We start from the raw sequence: 27,000 nt of genomic DNA, 5'->3' as shown, positions 1-27,000 counted from the left end.
GAAGACACTATTATCAATCATTACAAGTCACATCAGTTCAGATCCAACTGACAGCAGACTAGATAGGATAACAACAGTTCCAAGGATATCCTTGACGTCGCGACTCACGTAGTGCTAAAACGAGATTGGATAACAACAGTTCCAAGGATACCCTAAGTATCATGACTCACGTAGTGCTAAAACAAGGTTGAACAACAACAGTTCAATGTTCTCGGTGACACGGCTCTCTTCGTGTTAAATATGATGTTTTTCATTAACATTTGGTAGACATAACATTTACTGACGTTTGAGCTCCAACATCAAGCACACACTAATGTCACTTTGCTGTGGCCAAATCACACCAATTATGGTAGTTTTCCTTATTGAATGTGTTCCGCCTATGTTTTTACGCACCTACATATATGTATACAGTTGTACTGTGTTAGTCCTGTTTTCTATCTGCACTATTTTATTTTTTTCTGTTTTTAAGGGGATTCCGTTGTAGAAGCCATATCTGAAGAGTTCACAATTAAAGACAATGAGGGTCGAACCATCTTCCGAGCAGATGTTGATGAGGTCATGGTAGGAACAGAGAACTTCCGATTCAGTGGTGAGTATTACTGACCACTAAAAGACTATGATCTTCGTTTAAATAGCTTAGTACAGTAACTCATAACTGACTCATTTATATTTGATATCGCTTACACATAATGCTACTATATACAAAGCACATCACTCCTCCCTGCATGCTTTCAATATTCTACCTAGTGTACGAGAAGGACGGTTTCCCAGCGTCCATTTCAGTAATATCATAACACAGAAATAGCGATTCACTTCACTGATATGGAATAACATGAATACTCATTTCATGCTTCGGTTTACTTTTGTGTGCGATGGTTGAATGGATACGTCTTGGAAGTAAATTATGCACAAGGTAATTGTGTTCCGTGTTGTGTGAGACACATGGACTTTTACCTTCGATTTTCGTATTTGTGGATTCTCACTTTGCTATAACATGTCAAAACTTTGCTTTCACGAACGGGATACGACTTGTAGCAAGTCTTTTTCTGAGTATTTCTGGTACCCCAAAGTTGATCCAAATTCCTTTGTTTTTCCATGTAATTTAGTACAGATGATATTCTCGACTTAGGATTTTTAAATATGAATACTTGGGGTTCGAAACGGAACGCTAGCCATTGCTAAAATATATCTCTGATACATGTCATTCTATGGAGACTTCCATATCGGATGTATTTGTGTATTCAACATAGTTCTGACATCACGTAACCTATCTTGTAGTTACCAGTTAATCTTAGTTTTAAAATCATGTCTCTCTATTATCATCTTAACAGATTTTGCAAGTTCTCTTAATCAATAAGCTGCTTCATTTAAGCCACATATAACATCCCATGATGCAATTCATTTATAATGAATAAAATATTAATTTTATATCGTAAATTAATGAGTCATATCTTAATGTTATGTTAAAACGCGTGCGTTTTAAGTTGTTTTCGAAATATTCGATTTTAATAAAGTATTCGTACAAGTGTTTGTTACCAAAAAACCTGCAAATTAACATGATGGATATTTCATGGAGGATGGAATTTGCACCAGCCATCCTTAATTCTGAACTAATAGACTAAAGGTAAAGTAGCTAGTTAAAAACACATACCGCAAACTGGTGTGTTACTCTAATCGAATAGTGTAATATTACAGTCACTCTCATAACGCACCTACGGCCCCTAAAGTGCAACAACAGGACTCGAAACACGTATTCTCAGACTTACAGTCAGACACAACCCACTAGGCTACTTACTGCCATGCAATAAAAAAGGTTTAACCATCAGTTGTAAATAGGTTTAAAGACATTCGCACTGATAGTTATGATCGCAGATTTCGAATAAATTAAGCGTGTTTTTATGTAAGCGTTAAATATTGGAAACCACAAAGAAATGGAAAGTAACATAACAGAGTTAATAGAAACTCGAGGTAAATTCTGGTAATATTTTATACTGAGTTGATATAATGACTGAAACAAGAAATTCGTAAGTTAATGATATATTGTTTTCCAAAAGACTTAATATATCTATATTAGCAGCACACTATTTGAAAACAAAACAGTAAATGGTGGCACAGAGTTTTTTTGATCAATAAATTAGAACACTGAGATTACAAATGCCATTTTAATACCTTCATAATTATGAATTATCTTACTTAATAAAACATGTTTGAACATAATATGACCCACTGCCTATTAACTGTCTATTCTTCGTGATCGTAAACTAAATTATACTTTAAATCATAGTTTCAAATCCTCCTCCTGGCAAACTGTAAAACCTAAGATCTTCATTGAAGACCTTTAAATATATATACCATGGAATATTTTATGAAATTCATTACGTGATATTACAAAGAAAAAGAGATAAGTGTTAGAATGCACGTAGATGTTAAAGTAACACTATCCGATGGTTAATAACTGTCAGCCTACCACCATAAACTTCCCTTAAATTTTACATAAAATTTTTCAAATGACAGAAATAAATCAGAATGACTATTTTATTTTTATATTTTTTTTTTTGTTTTGTTTGACTAGCTCACTTTCTCGCGCAAACACTTAGAAGCTGCCACGTGCACTTATTCCTGGTTGGAAGCACGTGCGCTCTCTAATAATCTCGAAGCTGTTTCCCGACATTAAAATGTACGAAAGAAAATTATCTTTCGTTGTTCCCAACATCTTAAACATATCCACCTGTCCTTTAAAAGCAGCAATATACCATTTTGAAAAACACATTCTCTGACTTATGGGTTTTTCTCACGCATCGAGTCTTTTTGTTCTGGAAACATGGAGAATGTGGAACTACTAGATAAGATGTGAAACGGTGGTTGGACATCAGAGAACGTAAATAATCTATACGTGATACTTAGTGTCTTCACAAGCACTTACTTGTAAATAATTTCTTTCAATTAATTCTTACATTAGCGACTTTCGCTCTATCGTTCAAAGTTGAACAGTGTTTTTTTTTTAACTTCGCGCACAGATACACGAGGGCTATCTGCGCTAGCCGTCCCTAATTTAGCAGTGTAAGACTAGAGGAAAAGCAGCTAGTCATCACCACCCACCGCCAACTCTTGGGCTACTCTTTTACTAACGAATAATGGGATTGATCGTCACATGATAACGCTCTCACGGCTGAAAGTGCGAGCATGTTTGTTACGACGGGGATTCGAACCGGCGACCCTCATATTACGAGTCGAACGCCTTAACCCACCTGGCCATGCCGGGCCACATTAAACAGTGTTGTATGCATATGACTTTAACTGTTTGAAATACACAAGTAGAGTACTCGAAATGAGTAGTAATGGAAAATACTGCTTGTGTTGATATGCTAATATCAATTAATAAACATACAAATAACGATAAATACTGCTTGTGTTGATATGGTAACATCAGTTAATAAACATGAATAACGATAAATAAACTGCATATGTTGATATGGTACAGTTACAACGGAAACTGTTCGTACCCCTGCGTCCCAAGTGGTTTTTTGCTCATAATTCAAAAAGGTTCACGATTAGGCTAATAGATGCTTAGTTTATTATAAATATTATACTAACACACATCTACATCACTCTTTTATGTAAATTAAACGACAAATAAACTGTTTATAAACAAATAACCAAACATAGGAGGGGAAGAAAGTGTTCACGCGTCTACTTTAATGGTCAGTTGTGTAGCCTTTCAGGTGAATTACTTGGCGCAATCGCTCCTCATAGCCCTACATGATCGTTTCACAGTACTCGATTGGTATTTTCTTCCATTCTTCTTTACAGAAGGCCTCCAACTCTTGCAAGTTTTTCGGATGACGCTGATGAACCCTGCTCTTCAACTCATGCCAAACGTTTTCAATTGGGTTCAGATGGAGTGACTACGATGGCCACTCCAGAACGCTTATATGGTTCCTTTGCAACCAGGATTGCACATATTTCGATGTGTGCTTAGGGTTATTGTCGTGCTGGAAGATCTAACAACGCCCAAGCCGCAAGTTCCGAGTATCATTCTTGGTATAAGTGCCTAATATATCAACATACTCTTCTTTTTTCATGATTCCGTTGATGCGGTGAAGGCTGCCTATACCAGAAGAGCAGAAGGAACCCCATAGCATGATCTAGCCACCTCCGTGTTTAACTGTAGGGACGGTGTTCTTTGGAAGATTTCGTTCCCCCTTCTTAAAGAAATTATAGTGAACATCATTGTGGCCGAAAAGCTCGATTTTAGTCTCGTCTGACCAAAGAATACTCTTCCAATAGGTAAAGGATTTATCTACATGCTTTCTTGCATACCTCAATCGTGCTTCTAAATGAACAGGCTTTAAATATGGAGTTCTACAAGGACGGCATGCTTTGAATCCAGAAGAGCGTAATATGTTCGTAACTGTAGAGGTGCTTACTTCAACCTTAGTTTCCCTTACCAGTTTCTGTATGTCATTACGTGTTAAACGAGGGTTCCTACTAACTTCTCTGAGAACCTTCCTCTTGGTTCTCTCTGGAATTTTGGTTGAACGTCCGGAACGAGGGAGGTTAGCAGTTGATCCTGTAAGTTCAAACTTGGCAATTATGCTTTGCAGTAGATTTCGGCACATTAAGTTGTGTAGCAATACCAGAAAGAGACACACGAGACTTGTATTTTACAATAATTCGGTTTTTTAAATCACTGGACAGTTCTTTCCTGTTCGCCATGATGACCAAGCAGATAATGAAGGAGACGGCGCTAAATTGCCGGAAGTAAATTTTTTGTGGCTAAATTCCAATAATTATGAACCCAGTATCTAGTTCTGGAATGGTATAATGTAGCTTATTCACCAAATTAAACAAAATGTTTACGGGAATATCAGTTTTTTCACACGTTCTGAACTGTACGAACACTTTCTGCTCCTCCTATTTTTGGTTATTTGTTTATAAACAGTTTATTTGTTGTTTAATTTACATAAAAATTTATGTAGATGTGTGTTAGTATAATATTTATAATACACCATATGTCTATTAGCCTAATCGTGATACTTTTTAAGTTATGAGCAAAAAACTACTCGGGACGCAGTGATACGAACACTTTCTGTCGTAACTGTAGCATGAGTTAATACAAATGTAGTTAAGATAAATACAGTGTGTATGTTGATATGGTAACATCAGTTAATAAACATGCAGTTAAGATCGATACACTCTGTATGTTTATATGGTAAAATCAATTAGTAAACATGAATAACGATAAATACTGTGCATGTTGATATGGTAATATCAGTCAATAAACAAGTAGTTAAGAATAAATACTGTGCATGTTAATATGGTAATATCAGTCAATAAACAAGTAGTTAAGGATAAATACTGTGCATGTTGATATAGTAACAATAGCCAATAAACAGATAGTTAAGAATAAATACTGTGCATGTTGATGTGGTAACAATAGTAAATAAACAGATAATTAAGAATAAATACTGTACATGTTGATATGGTAATATCAGTCAATAAACAGATAGTTAAGAATAAATACTGTGCATGTTGATATGGTAATATCAGTCAATAAACAGATAGTTAAGAATAAATACTGTGCATGTTGATATGGTAACAACAGTCAATAAACAGATTGTTAAGAATAAATACTGTGCATGTTGATATGGTAACAATAGTCAATAAACAGATTGTTAAGAATAAATACTGTGCATGTTGATATGGTAACAACAGTCAATAAACAGATTGTTAAGAATAAATACTGTGCATGTTGATATGGTAACAATAGTCAATAAACAGATTGTTAAGAATAAATACTGTGCATGTTGATATGGTAACAACAGTCAATAAACAGATTGTTAAGAATAAATACTGTGCATGTTGATATGGTAACAATAGTCAATAAACAGGTAGGTAAGGATAAATACTATGTATGGTAACCTCAACAAGTAACTTATTTTCTCAAAAGGGGCTGAAGGCCGCCGGAAGGGGTCACCTGTTTTAACAACTCTTACCAATACATAGTAGTGTGTTGTCTGCCAGTCAGTCAGAAGACAGTAAAATGGCATAACGTAAGGGACACGTAGTGTTTGAATTTATTCTCTAGTGATGTTAATAAAATATGCACATGCCATGAATCACGAGAAGAATTGTGCTCAACATACGAACTTCAAAATTACGAAACATAAGTAACTGTTACTTTTAATTTTGGTTTTATTTACTCTTGAAAGAGAAAGCTTTCGGGGAACCTGTGAAAGTACACCCAGTAAATAATGGTAAATGTTGTTTGTACTTTTATGTGGTAACTTCAGTCATTAAACTTATTGATAAGAATAAAAATTGTATTTGTGTGTGTTAATAAGGTTTAAAATGGTGTTGGAAACCGAAATATTATCAGTTAGCAATTCTGTGTAGTTCGAAATTAAGACAATTAGTCTTGTGGGGTAACACTAAACGCTTACATTTTGTTTTTCTGAAAGTTTGATCTTCGTGAGGAAAATACTGTTAACAACGAGTGAAATGATGTCAGAGGTTGGACCAAAGTAAAAATTATTTAAGTAAATAATTTTAACATAATATATTCTAGAAATCTAGAGTAACAATTAACATAATAAGTCTAAATTATTAATAAATATTGAACCACGGGAAAATTATTATGACATTGAGATATCCGTTCGGTTTCTCTCTGTTAGAAGCGCCCCCAGTGGCTCAGCGGTATGTCTGCGGACTTGCAACGCTAAAAACCGGGTTTCGATACCCATGGTGGGCAGAGCACAGATAGCCCATTGTGTAGCTTTGTGCTTAATTCAAAACAACAAGAACTGTTAGAAGTGGTTTTAGTTCTTATTAATACTAAAAACGTTAGAATTATTACACTAAAATCTTGTATGTACGTTATCAGGATATAATAATATCAGACAGTTGTTGTTACCACTTATGTTACACTCGTATATTGTACACACGGTATCAAGATATAGCAATATTAAACAAGGGTTATTACAACTTCTGTCACACTCGTATATTGTATACACGGTATCAATAAAATGTTAAACAATGGTTGTTCTACTTCATTGTTATGTGCGTTAGATATGTTTAAGACTTATTTCTATATTCTGAATTCTATTTAAGTTTTACTTCTGTACCCTCACTGCTTTGTGGATCCCAGTACGCCTTTAGTGAATAAAGATCCACCTCGGGTTATAGGGTTTCATATTCTTGTCTCTAATTGAATTTGTGGACCAACGAATATCACAAATTATTAAATTAATTTTTAACTATCTTGTAATTGTAGTGTTTAATCTAATTTACTTTGTCAGTTCTTTATATGCGATGCGTTGCTTAAAGGCCTACGTCGGTGACGTTTATTACATGCAAACCCACAATTTGCTAATTGGTTGAAATAAATGTGTATTTATTAAAAATAATAACGACAAATAATAGTTACATATTAAACGTACTATTGTTATGAGAAACCATATATTTAAAACAACGTATCTCTTTGTGTTTAAGTTTACACTTAAGAATTTTTATTTATATATTTTGCTTATGAAATATGTGCTCGTTTATAATTTTTTAATTAATAACGAATTCTTTGTTAACCTGAAGATGACATACGAAGGTCGAAACGTTGTTCTCTTCTTATTAATAAAAGTGCTAATGCCTATACCAGCCGTTGTGAAATACAATTAATAACGAAGTTTCACAGAAGTAGGCTTAAATCTTTGGGAAACAATCAGGTTTATCAGAACTTTTGCTATATTTTTTTAAGCATTGAAGAAAAATATTTTGGGTCGAACGACTGAGTTAATTGTATTTGTTAATACAATGGAGTTGGGCTACAAACGTCAGGTATATCGTCACTGTGGCGTTGACAATAAATGAAGTACTTCCAAAGGTACTTAAATCTGGTACGTTGGCAATGGACGAATGCTGTGTTTCAGTGGACGATGTAGTACCTACTGCTGTGTGTTAGTGGATGATGTAGTATTTGACTGGTGTGTATCAGTGGACGATGTAATATTTGACTGGTGTGTATCAGTGGACGATGTAGTATTTGACTGGTGTATTTCAGTGGATGATGTAGTATTTGACTGATGTGTATCAGTGAATGATGTAGTAACTGACTGGTGTGTTTCAGTGGATGATGTAGTATTTGACTGATGTGTATCAGTGAATGATATAGTATCCGACTGGTGTGTATTAGTGATGATGTAGTATTTGACTGGTGTGTTTCAGTGGATGATGTAGTATTTGACTGATGTGTATCAGTGAATGATGTAGTATCTGACTGGTGTGTATCAGTGGACGATGTAGTATGTGACTGGTGTGTATCAGTGAATGATGTAGTATTTGACTGGTGTGTTTCAGTGAATGATGTGGTATTTGACTGGTGTGTTTCAGTGGATGATGTAGTATTTGACTGGTGTGTTTCAGTGGATGATGTAGTATTTGACTGGTGTGTTTCAGTGGATGATGTGGTATCTGACTGGTGTGTATCAGTGGATGATGTAGTATTTGACTGGTGTGTTTCAGTGGATGATGTAGTATTTGACTGGTGTGTTTCAGTGGACGATGTGGTATTTGACTGGTGTGTTTCAGTGGATGATGTGGTATCTGACTGGTGTGTATCAGTGGATGATGTAGTATTTGACTGGTGTGTTTCAGTGGATGATGTAGTATTTGACTGATGTGTATCAGTGGATGATGTAGTATTTGACTGGTGTGTTTCAGTGGATGATGTAGTATTTGACTGGTGTGTTTCAGTGGATGATGTGGTATCTGACTGGTGTGTATCAGTGGATGACGTGGTGTCTGACTGGTGTGTATCAGTGGATGATGTAGTATTTGACTGGTGTGTATCAGTGGATGATGTAGTATCTGACTGATGTGTTTCAGTGGATGACGTAGTATCTGACTGATGTGTTTCAGTGGATGATGTGGTATCTGACTGGTGTGTATCAGTGGATGACGTGGTGTCTGACTGGTGTGTATCAGTGGATGATGTAGTATCTGACTGATGTGTATCAGTGAATGATGTAGTATTTGACTGGTGTGTATCAGTGGATGACGTGGTGTCTGACTGGTGTGTATCAGTGAATGATGTAGTATTTGACTGGTGTGTATCAGTGGATGATGTAGTATTTGACTGGTGTGTATCAGTGGATGATGTAGTATCTGACTGATGTGTTTCAGTGGATGACGTAGTATCTGACTGATGTGTTTCAGTGGATGATGTAGTATCTGACTGGTGTGTTTCAGTGAATGATGTGGTATCTGACTGGTGTGTATCAGTGGATGACGTGGTGTCTGACTGGTGTGTATCAGTGAATGATGTGTAGTAACTGACTGGTGTGTATCAGTGGATGATGTAGTATTTGAATGGTGTGTATCAGTGGATGATGTAGTATTTGACTGGTGTGTTTCAGTGGACGATGTAGTATCTGACTGGTGTGTATCAGTGGACGATGTAGTATTTGACTGGTGTGTATCAGTGGACGATGTGGTATTTGACTGGTGTGTTTCAGTGGATGATGTAGTATTTGACTGGTGTGTATCAGTGAATGATGTAGTATCTAACTGGTGTGTATCAGTGGATGACGTAGTGTCTGCCTGTTGTGTTTCAATGGATGATGTAGTATCTGGTTTGCTTTACTGATAATGTGGTGTGTGAATAACTTGTTGAATTGGTTAATTTTGTTATTTAAGTGAGAACAATAATTTTTTTTTTACTTAGTAATAGAATAAGCATTTAATTTAACGACTAATTTTACATTTTTGGACATGAATTTATGTGTTATTAAACACCTCCACATTATGATTTATGTGTTATTAAACACCTCCACATTATGATTTATGTGTTATTAAACACCTCCACATTATGATGTATGTGTTATTAAACACCTCCACATTATGATTTATGTGTTATTATACACCTCCTCATTATGATTTATGTGTTATTAAACACCTCCACATTATGATTTTTGTGTTATTAAACACCTCCACATTATGATTTATGTGTTATTAAACACCTACACATTATGATTTATGTGTTCAGTAAACACCTACACATTATGATTTATGTGTTCAGTAAACACCTACACATTATGATTTATGTGTTCTATAAACACCTACACATTATGATTTATGTGTTCAGTAAACACCTACAAATTATGATTTATGTGTTTAGTAAACACCTACACATTATGATTTATGTGTTCAGTAAACACCTACACATTATGATTTATGTGTTTGGTAAACACCTACACATTATGATTTATGTGTTTAGTAAACACCTAAACAGTATGATTTATGTGTTCAGTAAACACCTACACATTATGATTTATGTGTTTAGTAAACACCTACACATTATGATTTATGTGTTTAGTAAACACCTAAACAGTATGATTTATGTGTTCAGTAAACACCTACACATTATGATTTATGTGTTATTAAACACCTCCACATTATGATTTATGTGTTTAGTAAACACCTACACATTATGATTTATGTGTTTAGTAAACACCTACACATTATGATTTATGTGTTTAATAAACACCTCCACATTATGAACTGTCCTCGCTCCTGGTACATCTCTTACAGCAGCTAGTATTAACTGTGATGATAGAAGGTGGGTCGACTATATGTTTTTTTTTCCCTTTCCATCGTATGGTTGTACTTATTTATTATTATTTATTAAATATGGGCCCTAAAACTTATTAGTATACAATAATTTCCATTTATTAAAAGATGAATATATAGATAAAAAAATCTGAGCTTTTTTCATCCAATAGTTTACTTCATTTTCATTACCTGTCATCAGTTATTATGTATTCATTCATATTATGAAATATTTCATCTTTATCCCACATGGATCCTCTATTCTCACTTCTTCAGTATATTTTTTTTACTATTCAACGACCTCTTCGGATTATTAAATATTTACAGATAGTTTGCTTCGAAGTAGCTCGATGTTTACGGTTAGTCTTACCTATAAAATAACATTGCTTTAAAATACACGTTTCATTAACATTAAGTATCAGCAGACGTCCCATGGATACTCAGCTGTTTATTATATTCTTCCTTTCAAACTACGAGGTAGATGATACCGCTGAAAGTTCTTTGACTGGTGAATAAAGAACGTGAGGTTGTTTTTGAGAAAACTGTGGACAATTAATTTCAGGTTATTGAGTATATTTTATTTATTTATTTTAAACCGGCACTTTATTATAATATTACAATTTCTTCGGGTTTATTTATGAATTATTAATTGACGTACGACAAACATATGTGTACTTATAATCACATAGACACTTTGATATACAAGTCACTTTCAAAATGTTCAGAATCAATGTCTTCAGAAAAATAATAAACTCGTGTTTAGTACATTTAGAGAATTTGGAAACTGAAGATTCGTGAATTTGGGCTTAATACGTCCAGAATATTCAAAACCTCACGTTCAATAATTTCAAAATATTCAGAAACTTACGATCAATACTTTCAGAATATTCAGAAACTCACGCTCAATACTTTCAGAATATTCAGAAGCTTATGTTAAATACTTCAAGAATATTCCAAAATTCACGTTGAAATTTCCAAAATATTCAGAGACTTACGTTCAATACTTCCAAAACATTTAGAAGCTCACGTTTAATCTTACCAGAATATTCAGAAACTTACATTCAGTACTTCAAAATATTCAGAAACTCACGTTCAATATTTTCAAAATATTCAAAAACTCACGTTCAATACTTTCAATATATTAAGAAACTTACGTTCAATACTTCAAAAACATTTAGAAACTCACGTTCAATCCTTCCTGAATATTCAGAAACTCACGTTGAAAACTTTCAAAATATTCAAAAACCTACGTTCAATACTCCCAAAACATTTAGAAACCCACGATCAATCCTTCTAGAATATTTCAAAACTTACGTTAAAATATTCCAAAATATTCAGAAACTTACGTTCAATACTTCCAAAACATTTAGAAACTCACGTTCAATCCTTCCAGAATATTCAGATTTTCACGTTCAATACTTTCAGAATATTTAGAAACTCACGTTTAATATTTTCAAAATATTCAAAAACTCACGTTCAATACTTTCAATATATTCAGAATCTTACGTTTAATGCTTTCAATATATTCACAAACTCACGTTTAATAGTATCATAATTTTTACAAACCCGCGTTCAATGCTTCTAAAATATTGAGAAACTCACGTTGAATACTTTCAAAGTATTCAGAAACTTACGTTAAAATATTCCAAAATATTCAGAAACTTACGTTCAATACTACCGAAATATTCAAAAACTCACGTTCAATTCTTCCAAAACATTCAGAAACACACGTTCAATACTTCCAAAACACTAAGTACTATTGCTGTTCTTGTTGTTTTGAATTAAGCACAAAGCTACACAATGGGTTATCTGTGCTCTGCCCACCAAGGTTTGTATCGAAACCCGATTTTTAGCGTTTTAAGTCCGCAGACATACCGTTGAGCCACTGGGGGGCCATTCAGTACAATATTTGTGAACATAGAGATCTTCTTGTAGATATCTATTCAACTTATTTACTTATACGTTATTTAAAGACACCTAGGTATCAAAACTTCCTCACTGGTTCATTTAGCTACTAATATGTATACGTAAAATGTTTCTCAAATGTTCAGGTCTTTACTAGCATTATAGCATTAAGGGTTTCTAAGAGATCCATTTAACTACTAACATCAAACATGGCTAGCTTCTTACTGGTCCATTTATCTAGTAACATCGAGATATGAAATATTTCTTAATGGTCTGTTTCGCTACTAACATCCAGACATTAAGGATTCCCTAGAGGTGAAATTAGTTACTAACATATTCTTAAAGTAATAACCCTCATATTACTGTATAATTAATTCTATTTTACTTTGCTTTATGCAAGAAAACTATTTTTCTTCAACATTAAAGTTCTTACATTCAAATATTTAGAGCGACACTATGTATCCTCTATGGTTGTGGAGTTTTATGATGTATTTAAAATAAATCTGTGTCTAATTCACATTTATGTTCAAATAAATATTTAAACAAGGCGTGCGACTCGTAATCCGAGGGTCACGGGTTTGCGCCCGCGTCGCGCTAAACATGCTCGCCCTTCCAGCCGTGGGGGCGTATAATGTGACGGTCAATCCCACTATTCGTTGGTAAAAGAGTAGCCCAAGAGTTGGCGGTGGATGGTGATGACTAGCTGCCTTCCCTCTAGTCTTACACTGCTAAATTAGGGACGGCTAGCACAGATAGCCCTCGAGTAGCTTTGTGCGAAATTTCAAAAACAAACAAACATTTAAACAAAGAAGAAGTAAAAGCTTTAAAACTGCTATCGTGAGTTAGGCCTACCTTCACTGAAACATGAAAATATCCAAACAATCCACCTATTCATGAGATAAGTGTCTGACTTTAATCACAAAGATTTCCTATCCAGTAGTTATCACAAGTCAATGTATTTTGTTTAGATTAGAAGTTCACTTTAAAATATAAAACAACTTAATCACAACTCTTTTTTTGAAACATAGCGCGGCTGTCAAATGTTTGCGCTTAACCTAACTAAATTACGGTTATAAAATGAGAACATATTTACGTGATTTGTTTTAATAACGTTCTTTTCACCTCTGATTATCCATTTCTACTAAACATGTTGCACTGAATAATTTGTAAAATTTCCAATGGAGGCCTTATCACGAAAACAACAAAATATTTAGTGTAAGCCTAGAACGTATAACTTGATACATATTCCTAACTTCTAGATTGTTTTTATGCTGCCTGTTAAAAAGATGATTATTTACTGCCTATCCCTTATGTGTTACTATTTCCGTCCAAAATGAGATTAGCGAATTACAGGTAATGTTTGTCTGCTGATGTTTTACTTCCATCATTATGTGTTTAAAACGGAACTTCTTACAATTACTTTACTTTTAAGAATATATTTCATGGTTCAATTAATCTACTAAGAGATCTAGTCAGGTGTAGCCTTATTAATAACAAACTAAACATAAATTATAAGTTGGCTATCAAGTCATAAAATTAGATATTAAAAAAATGTAGTGTAAGATAAAAATGATATAACAGTCATAACTTAATCTATTAACAGTCATAACGTAATCTGTTAAAGATATTAACAGTCACGTAATATGTTAAAGATGTTAACATCAGTCACGTAAGCAAGTTGTGATGTCAGATGTATTGATAGTTACTAACCACGACCCATCCAGATAAGTACACAGCAGGATTTTCTTACCTTGGTATATTACTATTCTATTAGCATGTATTAACTATCTCACACTACGTTACTTCTCTATTGAATATATTAATGTTTCGCAAAATTTTTTACTTTGCTGTTCGTACAATTTCATTTAATAGTTATTAAGCTTTAATGTTCGTTCATTACTTTTACACCACATATCTCACTTATGTCTCACAGATTACATGGATCAGGCTACAGGTGGCAAGAAAAAGGTAAATTTCCTCTAATTGGCGTAATGTAAACCTTACAGAAGATTCAACAGTGAGACATGGAAAGTAAGATTGGTAAACGAAAGAGAAATGTGGATAGAATGTTCTAGTTTCTGTCTTAATAAACACAATCTCGTTCGCAGGTCTCCTCTGATAAAATAAATATCTAGCCTCGGCTCAAAAGTCAATGTAAACATTAAAGAATTAGATAAACAGCTGTTGATAGGAAGAACTAATAGAATGTAGAAGAAATAACACGAACGTTGGTGGAAATCTCGTCTCTCATGTGAACACACAGGAAAAGTAGCAGAGAATAAACAATCAATGTTAGCAATTCGAATGAGTATTACTCTAAACTAGTAAACATTGATTATAAGTAGTTTGTTGTTCTATATTAAACACAAGTAACACAAAATGAGATGTCTGGGTATCGTCCACTGCGGGTAATCAACCCTGAATTTCAGACTTATATACCCTCAGACGTACCACTATGTTTGTAGTCCAGAAACGTGATTAAGTCCTATTTTATTTTCATACATTTCGATAGTTTTGTTTCATAAGAAGCTGTTGTTAGTTACGTAATTAATCCCCACTAAAAACTACTTTTTCCTGGTATATTTAGGTAGTTTTGTTTGATAAGAAGCTGTTGTTAGTTACGTAATTAATCCCCACTAAAAACTACTTTTTCCTGGTATATTTAGGTAGTTTTGTTTGATAAGAAGCTGTTGTTAGTTACGTAATTAATCCCCACTACACACTACTTTTTCCTGATATATTTAGGTAGTTTTGTTTGATAAGAAGCTGTTGTTAGTTACGTAATTAATCCCCACTAAACACTATTTTTTCCTGGTATATTTAGGTAGTTTTGTTTGATAAGAAGCTGTTGTTAGTTACGTAATTAATCCCCACTACACACTACTTTTTCCTGATATATTTAGGTAGTTTTGTTTGATAAGAAGCTGTTGTTAGTTACGTAATTAATCCCCACTACACACTACTTTTTCCTGATATATTTAGGTAGTTTTGTTTGATAAGAAGCTGTTGTTAGTTACGTAATTAATCCCCACTACACACTACTTTTCCTGATATATTTAGGTAGTTTTGTTTGATAAGAAGCTGTTGTTAGTTACGTAATTAATCCCCACTACACACTACTTTTTCCTGATATATTTAGGTAGTTTTGTTTGATAAGAAGCTGTTGTTAGTTACGTAATTAATCCCCACTAAAACTACTTTTCCTGGTATATTTAGGTAGTTTTGTTTGATAAGAAGCTGTTGTTAGTTACGTAATTAATCCCCACTAAAACTACTTTTCCTGGTATATTTAGGTAGTTTTGTTTGATAAGAAGCTGTTGTTAGTTACGTAATTAATCCCCACTAAAAACTACTTTTTCCTGATATATTTAGGTAGTTTTGTTTCATAAGAAGCTGTTGTTAGTTACGTAATTAATCCCCACTAAACACTACTTTTTCCTGATATATTAAGGTAGTTTTGTTTGATAAGAAGCTGTTGTTAGTTACGTAATTAAACCCACAAAAAACTACTTTTTCCTGGTATATTTAGGTAGTTTTGTTTGATAAGAAGCTGTTGTTAGTTACGTAATTAATCCTCACTAAAAACTACTTTTTCCTGGTATATTTAGGTAGTTTTGTTTGATAAGAAGCTGTTGTTAGTTACGTAATTAATCCCCACTAAAACTACTTTTCCTGGTATATTTAGGTAGTTTTGTTTGATAAGAAGCTGTTGTTAGTTACGTAATTAATCCCCACTAAACACTACTTTTTCCTGATATATTTAGGTAGTTTTGTTTGATAAGAAGCTGTTGTTAGTTACGTAATTAATCCCCACAAAAAACTACTTTTTCCTGGTATATTTAGGTAGTTTTGTTTGATAAGAAGCTGTTGTTAGTTACGTAATTAATCCCCACTAAAAACTACTTTTTCCTGGTATATTTAGGTAGTTTTGTTTGATAAGAAACTGTTGTTAGTTACGTAATTAATCCCCACTAAAAACTACTTTTTCCTGGTATATTTAGGTAGTTTTGTTTCATAAGAAGCTGTTGTTAGTTACGTAATTAATCCCCACTAAAAACTACTTTTTCCTGGTATATTTAGGTAGTTTTGTTTGATAAGAAGCTGTTGTTAGTTACGTAATTAATCCCCACTAAAACTACTTTTCCTGGTATATTTAGGTAGTTTTAGTTACGTAATTAATCCCCACTAAAAACTACTTTTTTGGTAAGAAGCTGTTGTTAGTTACGTAATTAATCCCCACTAAACACTACTTTTTTCCTGGTATATTTAGGTAGTTTTGTTTGATAAGAAGCTGTTTTTAGTTACGTAATTAATCCCCACTAAAAACTACTTTTTCCTGGTATATTTAGGTAGTTTTGTTTGGTAAGAAGCTGTTGTTAGTTACGTAATTAATCCCCACTTTCATTGCTACAACCAAGATATAAATACTGAAAACTGGTAAATTTTACCTGAAGAGAAACTTCGCCAATCACTAGTTTTAAGAGTATATAATGTTTGACTCTTAATGTCATTTCTACATCACTGTTGTTATTACAAGTCAGTATATTTTAATGATTACGAGGCTCAATGCTGTTCAATAGGCTTTTTTCTTTGTAACTACAGCAAGGATCGAATCATTGACTTCAAAGTTATCAGCCCTCCGATTTAATAATCAATCACCTCGAGGGGAGGAATAATAGCTGAGTTAAGGAATAGTGTACATCTTAGAGGAAATATTAAACTCTAATGTAGTGCTTAGTATAAAAATATATTGGGCAAACAATAAATACAAAAAAAATCACATTACGAGATCAAGCTGTTAGCTTGTCTTGTTTTATTATAATGGTTTCTAGAATCCAGTTCTTTTAGTGTGGTCGTACACGTCTAGAATAATTCTTGTAGGTTTCGCTAAGTTTAAGTAATATGTTTGTATGGTTAGTAGTTCAGAATTAGTTTGGGCGTAGTCGTAAAGGAAGTATAAGAGCTTTCTTCTGGCCAATCATAAACAAAACAGATAATTCCGTAAAGTCGTTTTTGTTTTGTTTTTTGAATTTCCCGCAAAGCTACACCAGGGCTATCTGTCCCTATTTTTACAGTGTAAGACTAGAGGGAAAGCAACTAGTCATCATCACCCACCACCAATTCTTGGGCTACTCCTTTGATCAACGAATAGTGGGATTGACCGTCGCATTATAACGCCCCCACGGCTGAAAGGACGAGCATGTTTGGTATGACTGGGATTCGAAGCCGCGACCCTCAGATTACGAGTCGAACGCCTTATGCAACCTGGCCATGTCGGGCTCCATAAAGTCCATAATACTCGTGACATTTATTGATAACCCCCATCATTTCAGATGGTTAAATAGTTAGGAATCTAACCTGATAACCTCAACTTGAAAACAGCGATAATAGCCGTGACAAAGAAGGTCATATTCCAGTAAATTTAATTACGCAAAATTTTTTTTGTTTTGCGATGTTACTTTTATATTATTTTCCTTCCCTCTACCACGACTTACCTTATTTCCACTTTAATTATTACTTAAACAATAAAAAAATATATTTTGCAGCAAGATTTGAAATTAAAATTAGGAAGATCTACCTCATACTGAACCTCCCCCTCTGTTGAACTTTAAACGTTGTGTGTTTCTAATGTGAGAAGTTTGTTACGAAGCCAGACTTAAGTAAGTGAATAACTTTAAGTTAACACTAACTGTGTAGTCACTATTATGATCATCGATATGTCCATAATGTAACTTAAACTATTTTCAGACAGTTAGTAGATATTAGTTTGAATATATCACATATATATTTCAAATTTAGTAATATATGCATATGATTTCTTGTGTATATACATACTGAAAATGTACAGAAAATAATAGCATCTACTTAATAAAGATATATATATATCCATAAACACACAGTTAACCACACTTTACAAGTATGATTGCTGTGTATTAAATTGGGAGTAGTGAGTGTGTCGCCACAGATACAAACCGTGGCGTCTTTGATGAAACATCTAGCGTCAAATTGTTGGGTTCACAGCGAATTCTTAAACCACTATACAGTGTAATGTCGTCACGGTTTATTTGTAAATAGTTCAATAGCATACGAAATGAATATGTAAATAGAGATATTTTAAATGATTTAGGGCTAAAAGAATCAAAAGTTTAGAGAAAAAACAAACTAACTCCAGTATGTTCTGTGAGTGCAAAGAAACAGCGTAAATATCAGTATTTATAGGACAATAATTCCAATCTTACATACTAAGCCAGTACATAGCTCATCCGTATAACAATGGCTTTCGTTACGAAAGAGAACCTTCCGACCCATAAAGTCATTGCAATAAACATAGGTATATTTCTTGACACAGTAAAAAAAAAATGACATACGAAGTTAAGGTTGATATAAATTAAAAAATCTGAGGTTTACAATATTACAACTATTCGAAAACTGAGTCGATTACATGGTTTGGGTCTAGATAAACGTTATACTGAAGCCGATGAGGTTATCTGGTAAGGATATTAAGATAGGTCGACTACTATTATCCTAGAAGTCCTTCACTGAAGATTGTTACAGTATTGTATGACGATGACCGTCATATTGATGATGGGGGATCCAAGAACAGACCAGATCTGGAACATCGTTTTCACAAAGTACGATTAAGCTCCAATAAATCAATGTTTTGACTCGTGAGTTGATTGCGAGTTATTTCAAACGTATTGATTTCCGATGTTACAGTCAATGATCTCGTGAGACTTGAGAGAGATAAACATAAACATACGTTTCGTACATTGCAAAGTTTGAGCATCCCTTCTCTCTTGTGTGCTATGTTACTTTATTATCGTCCAAGTTCTCTAACGAACGCATTTAAAATAACTGTAAACACGCTCCGAAAGTATTCTATTTTTGTACAGCTCCTAACTAACCGGCATGTGGTAGAATGAGGAAAGACGCACAAGTGAACGAATGTGTAAAGCACTTGGAACTACCCAGTTAATTAATGCGATCACAAGTATTTTATCTCATCTGTACTACTGCGCATGCGTGGTGCTTGTGGGAAAAGCCTGATTAACATTCCGATAAATCGTGGATTGTAATTGTTGCGACGTTTCTGGCCTGGCATGGCCGAGCGCGTAAGGCGTGCGACTCGTAATCCGAGGGTCGCGGGTTCGCGCCCGCGTCGCGCTATACATGCTCGCCCTAGCAGCCGTGGTGGTGTATAATGTGACGGTCAATCCCACTATTTGTTGGTAAAAGAGTACCCCAAGAGTTGGCGGTGGGTGGTGATGACTAGCTGCCTTCCCTCTAGCCTTACACTGCTAAATTAGGGACGGCTAGCACAGATAGCCCTCGAGTAGCTTTGTGCGAAATTCCAAAAAACAAACAAACAGCGACGTTTCTAAATGAAGGTCGTACAAGAAATGTTTCTTTATTCTATCTCGTTTTTTTAGGGTCAGGAGGAGTATCATTTGATGGATCTATCCAAACCTCCCTGGTGCGGTCAGAATCCTTCCAACAACTCAGGTTATGTGAAACCATTTTATTTTCTTGGTTTGTTATACGTCTTTCCAGTAATCTCTGTATTTGTTTCCTTCAAGGTCATATCAAATAACTTAACATTTTTTTTACTCAAAAGATAAAGAGGAACAGTTAATACCGTAAAGTATGAAACGAAGTAAAAAAAAAACCAAAAACTGTTTCTATTTTAGTGAAAAACTCACCGTGACATTACTTTAAATGGTAAGTTTTGAAATCGGAATTAAACATGTTCAGAAATTAGAAATTTTGGAGAAGAAAGAAAACAAACAAATAACATATTCATCCTTGTGGAATTTCAAACAAAATAATTGTAATAATAAATTGTTATAACGCATATATGGGCACACATACTTCTTTCCTACACATATACTAAAATATATATATTAAATCTTAGTGTTTTTTGATAGGGAAGCTGTAATCGTAGGAAGCATTGTTAAGGTTTCTATTTGTAATTGTCTCGTTTGTGGAGTAAACCATTTATAGATTGTTTACTGGTAAATTCTTTCTCAGGCTCGAATCGCCAACACGTACTCTGAAAGTTCAAGCACCAGAAGGCGTGGCTATAGAATCACGAGCCGGTGATATTACTGCCGCCTGTCGAAAAGATTTGACACTACAATCTAAAGAAGGAAGGGTGAGTAGTTTCCCGACATGTTTTATATGTGAATTAATACTGTCTTTTAAAATCATAAGAACTTTTCTTAAATAAATCTTTAAAAAAAAGTAAGTAAACGTATCGAAACAATCAGATAAAACAGTTATGATCTACCTGCATTCATCAAAGTATCACGTTAGTAAACCAAGAAAAATGTGGGACAAAATTACAGAAGGTAGCTTTGAAATAACAGAACCCTCACTGTAGCGGTTTGCAGTGTTGATATTCTATCCGAACGTTGCAGAGACTTATTTGGCCTTTAACAAGTAACATCATTCTACTCTAGTGTTGCAAACACTAGACTTGTTTGGCCTTTAACAAGTAACGAAATTGTACTCTAGCGTTGCAGAGACTTGTTGGGCCTTTAACAAGTAAAATATATGAGAAATCTTTGAAGTAATGTCTTCCAGCCCTAGCTTTACGGAGCCTTGGCTTGTAACAAGTAAAACACAACAGAAATCGTTGCAGTAGTGATATTATATTGTAACATCAGAAAGACTTGGCTTGTAACATGTAAAATACGGGAGAAACCGTAGCAGTAATGATAATGATGTCATACTGTTGCGTTACAGAGAATTGACCTTTAATACATGCCCGGCGTGGCCAGGTGGTTAAGATACTCGACTCGTAATCCGAGAGTTTCGGGTTCGAATCACCATCCACCAAACATACTCGCCCTTTCAGCCGTGGGGGCGTTATATATATGACGGCCAATCTCATTATTCGTTGGTAAAAGAGTAGCCCAAGAGTTTGCGGTGGGTGGTGATGACTAGTTGCTTTCCTTTTAGTATTAAACTGCAAAATTAGGGACGGCTAGCACAGATGGTCCTCATGTAGCTTTGCGCGAAATTTAAAATAAACCAAACTAAACCTGCCACACGTGAAACACTGGAGAAACCGTTGCCACGAAATAGTAATATTCTTGTACAAGAAATCACGACATAAAATGAGTCACAGTAATACTTATGTAGGAATATGGCCTATCTTTATCGTTGTTATGTAGGAATATGGCCTATCTTTATCATTGTTATGTCAATTATTGTCGTAATAAGGACGAAGTACTTTATTGTTATTGACGTGGTTTCGTTCTCGGTAAGATATAGTTTCGATTGCCTTTAGGATATTATAATTTTTACAAACTCTTAATGATTTCTTCCTGGAAGTAAGATGTAAATGGAAATACCGTTGGCCTAAAAGTGGACTGTGTAGTAGGGTTATGAAATGAGATATCACTTGGAGATGTTCACGTTTTGTCAAACTGAATGAATCGCAACAGTATTTTTGGGTATAAAGACATAAACTAATAGAATACACAACCATTTGTTTAAAATATCTAACACCATAACAACTTTATATGAACATTATGTAAGCATAAAGAATTCTTATGAAACAAATTACCAATAAAAGTAAGAATCCGCCATATTAACCAAAATTACCAGAATATACAACGAATCCGTGATGTGCAACTAGAATTTTTTTTATTAAAGTTAGAAAATATAATAAAACCCAACCACATTTAACAAGAATTACTGATAAAAGCTGAAAGATTTATATACATATAAATATAACAAAACCGTTATATGTAACGAGAATTACTGATCAAAGTTGGAATGTCTAAGGAAAACCTCATATTTAACCAGAATTACTGATGAAAGTTAGAATATATAACCAAAACAGTCATAAATAATGAAAATTACTGATGAAAGCTGGAATATGAATATATATATAATAAATACCGTTATATGTAACCAGAATTACTGATCAGAGTTTAAATGTCTAAGGAAAACCTCATATTTAACCAGAATTACTGATCAAAGTTAGAATATGTAACGAAAACAGCCATAAATAATGCAAATTACTGATGAAAGCTGGAATATGTATATATATAAGAAATACCGTTGTATTTAAGCAGAATTTCTGATCAGACGGAGTTTATAACAAAAACTGCTAATTGTAACCAGAATTACTACCATATATATATATATATATATGTAACCAGGTTTGCTGACCATATTACTTTTATTATAAGTTATCAAGTTAAAAGACGCGCCAGTATTAATTAAAACTAACTGGTTATTGAGATGTGTTTGTCACACATTACTGTCAACACATGATTAACTGGTTATTGAGATGTGTTTGTCACACATTACTGTCAACACATGACTAACTGGTTATTGAGATGTGTTTATCACACATTTCTGTCAACACATGATTAACTGGTTATTGAGATGTGTTTATCACACATTACTGTCAACACATGATTAACTGGTTATTGAGATGTGTTTATCACACATTACTGTCAACACATGATTAACTGGTTATTGAGATGTGTTTATCACACATTACTGTCAACACATGATTAACTGGTTATTGAGATGTGTTTATCACACATTACTGTCAACACATGATTAATTTCATTTCAGATTTGGCTGGACTCGGAGAAGGTTGAGTTAAGAAACATCAAGACGGCCTTGCCAACTACGCGAGGTCGTACGTATACGGGCATCCACCAGCTGTGCGTATGTGAGAATGGCCGCCTCTTTCTCTCGCCACCAGAGGGTCGTTGTCAGGCCGACAGTGAAGTCTGCAAATAGCTTTTGTTAGGAGGACGTCAAATTTCCCGAATATCTTTGTTTGTTTCGAAAGACTGACGTATGTTTCTTTGTGAGTAGCAATTGTGGAAGAAGATATAGAATGGAATTAATATTTGTCGATCAACAGCTCTTCGACCCCAGAGACTCATTCGCGGGGAAATCATTGAACCGACCGTAGAGAGGTTACCCTCGCATGGACATATTGGATGTTGTGAAAACTGTGGGTTATTTTTCGAGAAATGCTGTGACGGACTGCTATATAACTTTACAAACAATTTTTAAAAAATGTGAACCAGTCGTTCTAAAAGGTTGTTGTTTGTAGTTAAACGCAGAGCCACACAAAGGGCTATCTGTGCTCTGCACACCACAGGTATCGAAATCTGATTTCTAGCGGTGGAAGTCCGGAGAGATACCGCTGTGCCACTGGAAAAAGCAGGGGGGGGGGGCTCGTCTAAAAGGTAGAAGGAAGTCCTTAAGGATGTGAAATATTAGGTTGAAGAATAATTCGTGAGCGTTTTTAAATAATTTCATTCAAGCATTACATGCAAGACAATACAATACTTCAATGCATGAACACATTACACCCAAAACATTTATTATGATACTTTATTTCATGTAATACCTAGGTATATAGTATGCATTGTTGTAAACGAAATTGCAAGAAATTAAATGCGAAAAGCAGATGGTGTCGAAAATGCTCGATTTTGTCCACTTGACATTCCATTTAATGAGCTGAAAATGAAAGCAAAAATTAAAGACATATGAAAATCAAACACACCATCTATTAGAGCAAAAAATTATCTACCAAATGACATGAAATATTTTGCGAAAGCGTTTCATTTATGAATATATTTTGTTAACTTGAAAAAACGCTCACGAATTATTCCTCAACCCAATATTACCCTTTCTTCTTCCTTGTTTCACTAAAACTTTAATTTTTTTTTCACGTTCGCTGTTTTATCAAAGAGGTAATTCACAAGTGACCTTTGTGACGTGTTCGAATTACTTCCCAAAATCGAAAAGCAGAATAAAGTTTTAGTTATTGGTTTTCTTGTGACTTACGAAACTGACAATTTTAGCACTTGTGACCTTTACTGAACGTGCCTGAAGCTTTGGGGGGTGGACACTGACTGTCGTTCGTTCAAGACCTTCAAGCAAGTGACCATGTACGAAGGTCCAACGAAAGGAATACATTGTAAAATAGGGTTAGTGTTAGTAGCTGAGAAGGAAAGCCAGAAGTTAGAATATTTTTTCTTGGGATCTGTAATGACGTCAGAAAGTATACTTCTTTGAAATGCGCGTTTATAAATACAGATAAAGTTATATTATAGTTTTGACTGACCCGAGTTTTGGAAATTATGTTATGGTCATCTGCTGTTCCAAGAATTATTTGGGTGTTTTGTTACAAAATGGTATACGAAAGAAGAGAGCGGCATTAAAGGTGTTGACGTGACTGCTCTGATCATATTTCTGTATTTAATGATTGAAATAAACTTAAAGCAGCAGTAAAACTAACAGTATTCGTATATTGTGCATACCATAACTCTCTTTCTGTGAATCCATTACACGTACGTAGTGATCTGATGAAACTTGAAGCAAAGGTTTTATTTCAAACTTCTAAAAATCACACTATAAAATAATGGTTCATTACTATCTGTACGTAATGCTCTTAGCATTAGACATATACAAATGATATTTTTAAGTTAACTTATATGTGATGTTACTAAAACGAATCAACTCTGTAAAGCTCTTTAAACTAAACGTATCAAAATCATGTTTTTATTTCAAATTATGTATGATTAATGTTAGTAAAACAAATCAACTTAGTTGTTACCACCTGTTAATTATCTTACAGTGTTTAAAATATTAAAATGAATTATTACTTTTGTTTTCAAAACGTAGATTTTGGCTTTTATTGTAAACTAAAATAGATTTTTAAATGGATGTTTTTGACGTGATTTTTGAACATACCAACTTACACATTGAAGTCGATTTTAACAGGACTTCTGAAGCAAATATTTTTGACACGACGTTTCAGGCCTAGTTGTGTTTACCAATACGTAGGAAGGAATCTCTCCTACATTCAAATATAGTATCAAATCACTTGGTTTAAAATCACACAGGAAAATTGTTTTACTTAGAATGAATTTTGGAACTGGTTAGGTTTGTTCACAATCACACAGAAAAACCACTTTCGAACATTAAATTATTGGATAAATTAACTTTGTTTATAATGACCCAGAAAAACAATTTTGTTTTACACATAATTATGAAATTAATCAGCTTTGGTTACAATCAGCCAAAAAAAACTAAACTTCTCAAACCAAATTATGAGATTAATTAGTTTTGTTTATAATTATCCAATTAAACAGTTTTCTTATTTTGAATTAATTCGCGTCCTTTATAATATCATTGGAAAACGACTTTCTTAAATTGAATTGTAGAATTAAAAGCTTTGTGTAATCACTTATTGCATTAAGTTCTGGAATTAATGAGCGTTTTTGCAATAACAAAAAAACAACAACAACAACACTTTCTTGTACTTAATTATCGGATTAATTGGCTTCCTTTATAATTGCACATGAAAATCACTTTCTTATATTGAATTAGTTAAATTTGTTTGCGTTTTTTTTTTATAGCAAAGCCACATCAGGTAATCTGCTGTGTCCACTGAGAGAAACGAACCCTTGATTTTAGCGTTTTAAATCCGTAGAGTTGTCGCTGTCTCAGCGGGGAACAATTAGCTTTCTTTGCAATCATACAGAAAATTATCTTATTGTATTGTATCATGGGATCAGTCATCATTGTTGTATTGTATCATGGGATCAGTCATCATTGTTTATAATAAGCAGAAAAGTTACTTTCATACTAATGATAAATTACCTTTATTTATAATCACATAGGAAAACAAACTTCTTAAATTGAAGTATGGGATTAATTAGCTTTATTTATAATAACCAAAAGAACTACTTGCTTACTTTAAATTATCGGATTTATGTGTGTTGTTTATAATTACACATACATGTTTATATTGAATTTTGTAATTGGTTAACTTCGACTATAGTCACACTGAATCATAAATTGGTTAGTTTCTCTTATGAAAACACAAAAAAAGCCACTTCTTTTCTTGAATAAAGTGATTAATTAGTTTACATATAAATACACAGTGAATTGTATATTGTAGTATACTATTTATGAACTCTGTTCGTAACCACACAAGAACATTCTTCTCTTACATTGATCAATTTATGCTGTTAATTATCTTTGTTTATAATAATAATAAAACTTCCATAGTTTGAAATATGGGATCATCTTTGTTTGCAATCCACAGAAAAGTTGCTTTCTTATTTATAATTGTGGTATTTCTTATGGTTGTTTATAAACACACGATAAAGCATTTTTTAAAGTTTAATTACGGGATTAATTAGCTTTGTTTATACAGACACCGAAAAATCACGTTGTATTTTGAATTATGGGGATAATTAGAAATGTTTATAATCGCATACGTAATTTTTTTCCCTTACATTTAATTATCGGATTAGCTTACTTTGTAGTCACACAGAAAAACAATTCTCTTAGACAGAATTATAGGATTAATGATCTTTGTTAATAATGATCCATAAAAACAAATTCTTTACTTTAAATTATGGTATTAGCAATCATTGTTTGCAATCACAGATAATATCCACTTACTCATATTGAATTAAAGGATTATTTAGCTTTGTACAT

At 33.7% G+C, this 27,000-nt stretch overlaps 1 protein-coding gene across 1 annotated transcript; it reads left to right on the top strand.

Moving 5' to 3' along the window:
* Positions 1 to 431: 431 nt before the first annotated feature.
* LOC143230063 (zeta-sarcoglycan-like) lies at positions 432 to 26,572 on the top strand. Its single transcript, XM_076463063.1, has 4 exons — positions 432 to 589; positions 19,935 to 20,007; positions 20,533 to 20,656; positions 23,101 to 26,572. The coding sequence occupies exons 1-4, from the start codon at positions 559 to 561 to the stop codon at positions 23,269 to 23,271; spliced, it is 399 nt and encodes a 132-aa protein (XP_076319178.1). The 5' UTR covers positions 432 to 558; the 3' UTR covers positions 23,272 to 26,572.
* The last annotated feature ends 428 nt before the right edge of the window (positions 26,573 to 27,000 follow it).

Source organism: Tachypleus tridentatus, chromosome 10 (genome assembly GCF_004210375.1).
Source record: "Tachypleus tridentatus isolate NWPU-2018 chromosome 10, ASM421037v1, whole genome shotgun sequence".
Lineage (NCBI taxonomy): Eukaryota > Metazoa > Arthropoda > Merostomata > Xiphosura > Limulidae > Tachypleus > Tachypleus tridentatus.
The sequence above is the reverse complement of the archived record's forward strand: the minus strand, read 5'-3'. Positions and strand labels throughout refer to the sequence as shown.

Bases quoted from the DNA above. Each gene is read 5' to 3' on its own strand.
- LOC143230063 (XM_076463063.1), top strand. From the start codon at position 559: ATGGTAGGAACAGAGAACTTCCGATTCAGTG. The intron at 590-19,934 runs GTGAGTATTACT...TCGTTTTTTTAG, and splicing joins AGAGAACTTCCGATTCAGTG to GGTCAGGAGGAGTATCATTT. The intron at 20,657-23,100 runs GTGAGTAGTTTC...ATTTCATTTCAG, and splicing joins TACAATCTAAAGAAGGAAGG to ATTTGGCTGGACTCGGAGAA.